This window comes from Babylonia areolata, chromosome 20 (genome assembly GCF_041734735.1).
Source record: "Babylonia areolata isolate BAREFJ2019XMU chromosome 20, ASM4173473v1, whole genome shotgun sequence".
NCBI classification, from domain to species: domain Eukaryota; kingdom Metazoa; phylum Mollusca; class Gastropoda; order Neogastropoda; family Buccinidae; genus Babylonia; species Babylonia areolata.
Window position 1 is genome coordinate 14,636,540 of NC_134895.1, and position 2,500 is coordinate 14,639,039.

Below are 2,500 nucleotides of genomic sequence, written 5' to 3' on the forward strand. Positions count from 1 at the left end.
ATTCTAAGCACTAAAATGACAACTTCGCAATCATAACACCGCACAGACATCCAACAAGAGACAGTGTACACCAAAACATCACACACAACATAACACTTACTCACTCAGCATACACATTGAACATCGCAACACCTAAATGATACAATATCAGTATCACAACAATTTACACCAATATGAAACATTACTTATAACGTAAATCCGATAAGTATGGATCTTAAAACATCATTACTGTACCTGTTTGGATCTTAAAGCGTTATTACTGTACCTTATGGATCTCAAAGCGTCATTACAGTACCTTATGGATCTCAAAGCGTCATTTCTGCACCTGTATGGATGTTAAAGCATCATTACTGTACCTGTTTTGGATCTTAAAGCGTTATTACTGTACCTGTATGGGTCACAAAGCGTCGTTACTGTACCTGCATGGATCTTAAAGCATCATCACGATACCTGCATGGACCTTAGAGCATCATTACTGTACCTGTATGGATGTTACAGCATCATCACTGTACCTGTATGGATGTTACAGCATCATCACTGTACCTGTATGGATGTTACAGCATCATCACTGTACCTGTATGGATGTTACAGCATCACCACTGTACCTGTATGGATGTTACAGCATCATCACTGTACCTGTATGGATGTTACAGCATCATCACTGTACCTGTATGGATGTTACAGCATCATCACGATACCTGCATGGACCTTAGAGCATCATTACTGTACCTGTATGGATGTTACAGCATCATCACTGTACCTGTATGGATGTTACAGCATCATTACTGTACCTGTATGGATGTTACAGCATCATCACTGTACCTGTATGGATGTTACGGCATCACCACTGTACCTGCATGGATGTTACAGCATCATCACTGTACCTGTATGGATGTTACGGCATCACCACTGTACCTGTATGGATGTTACAGCATCATCACTGTACCTGTATGGATGTTACAGCATCATCACTGTACCTGTATGGATGTTACAGCATCATTACTGTACCTGTATGGATGTTAAAGCATCATCACTGTACCTGTATGGATGTTACAGCATCAGCATCATCACTGTACCTGTATGGATGTTACAGCATCAGCATCATCACTGTACCTGTATGGATGTTACAGCATCATCACTGTACCTGTATGGATGTTACAGCATCATTACTGTACCTGTATGGATCTCAAAACGTCATCACTGTACCTGTATGGATGTTACAGCATCACCACTGTACCTGTATGGATGTTACAGTATCATCACTGTACCTGTATGGATGTTACAGCATCATCACTGTACCTGTATGGATCTCAAAACGTCATCACTGTACCTGTATGGATGTTACAGCATCACCACTGTACCTGTATGGATCTCAAAACGTCATTACTGTACCTGTACGGATGTTAAAGCGTCATCACTGTACCTGTATGGATGTTACAGCATCATCACTGTACCTGTATGGATGTTACAGCATCATCACTGTACCTGCATGGATGTTACAGCATCATCACTGTACCTGTATGGATCTCAAAACGTCATTACTGTACCTGTACGGATGTTAAAGCGTCATCACTGTACCTGTATGGATGTTAAAGCATCATTACTGTACCTGATGATGATGATGAGTTTTGTTTAATGTCCCGTCACACATACTGATGATTGTGGACATTTTGTTAGAGTATCGATTTTTATATTTGAGTGTTATGAGAGGAAGGGGATTACTGTACCTACCAGTGTATGGATCTTAACGATTCATCAACTGTAAGGACCTTAAAGCGTCATCACTGTACCTGTAAGGACCTTAAAGCGTCATCACTGTACCTGTAAGGACCGAAACATGTCCGACTTGGCCATGTCCTCCTGGTTGCTGGCCGCCACGAGCTGCAGACTGACGTCACAAGGGACGGGCAGGAGGCGCACGTGGTTCTTCTCCAGCGGAGACACGAACGCCGTCTCCTCAGAGTACACCCAGTCCAGGCGGACCAGCCCGGAGAACTTGCTGTCGGGCACCTTGGGCCTGACGCCGTGCACCAGCTGCACCGTCAGCGGAAGCCGGAACCGTCGGATGATGTCGCGGATGGTGAACACTCCGACCAAGTCGTCATCCTCTGCGATGGGCGTGAAGAGCCCTTTTTGGTCAAAGCTGAGGTAGACCTCGTCGCCTTTGGCGTCCACACAGCGCAGGAGCTTCACCTTGAGGCCCTGACCGGGGGCAGGGAGGGACAGCACCTCGCAGAGCCTCAGCTGCTCTCCGGCAAGGACCGCCTTGGTTTTATCGAAGGTCAGCCTCCCCTCCCCGGTGTTGAGGTATCCCTTGACGTTCTCCCGGACCAGACAGCGCGTGGGGGATGCTCTGGCCAGCTCCGGCACGCTTCTGATGGGCCGAGCGGACTTGCCGTCCTCTGAGAGGAGTTCGAACCAGCCCTGGTAGGTCATGGGCACCGTCAGCCGCTGGTCCATAGGGCACAGTCGGACCGACGTCTCCCCTCCCCGGCGGTGG

At 47.0% G+C, this 2,500-nt stretch overlaps 1 protein-coding gene across 1 annotated transcript in view; it reads right to left on the reverse strand.

Annotated features, from left to right (window-relative positions):
• LOC143295166 (uncharacterized) overlaps positions 1–2,500 on the reverse strand; it is a 6,722-nt gene that overhangs the window by 3,785 nt on the left and 437 nt on the right. Inside the window, exon 1 of the mRNA XM_076606739.1 lies at positions 1,822–2,500. This exon is cut by the window's right edge and continues 437 nt beyond it. Within this exon, the coding sequence (XP_076462854.1) occupies positions 1,822–2,500 (679 nt within the window). The remainder of the gene's footprint in view (positions 1–1,821) is intronic.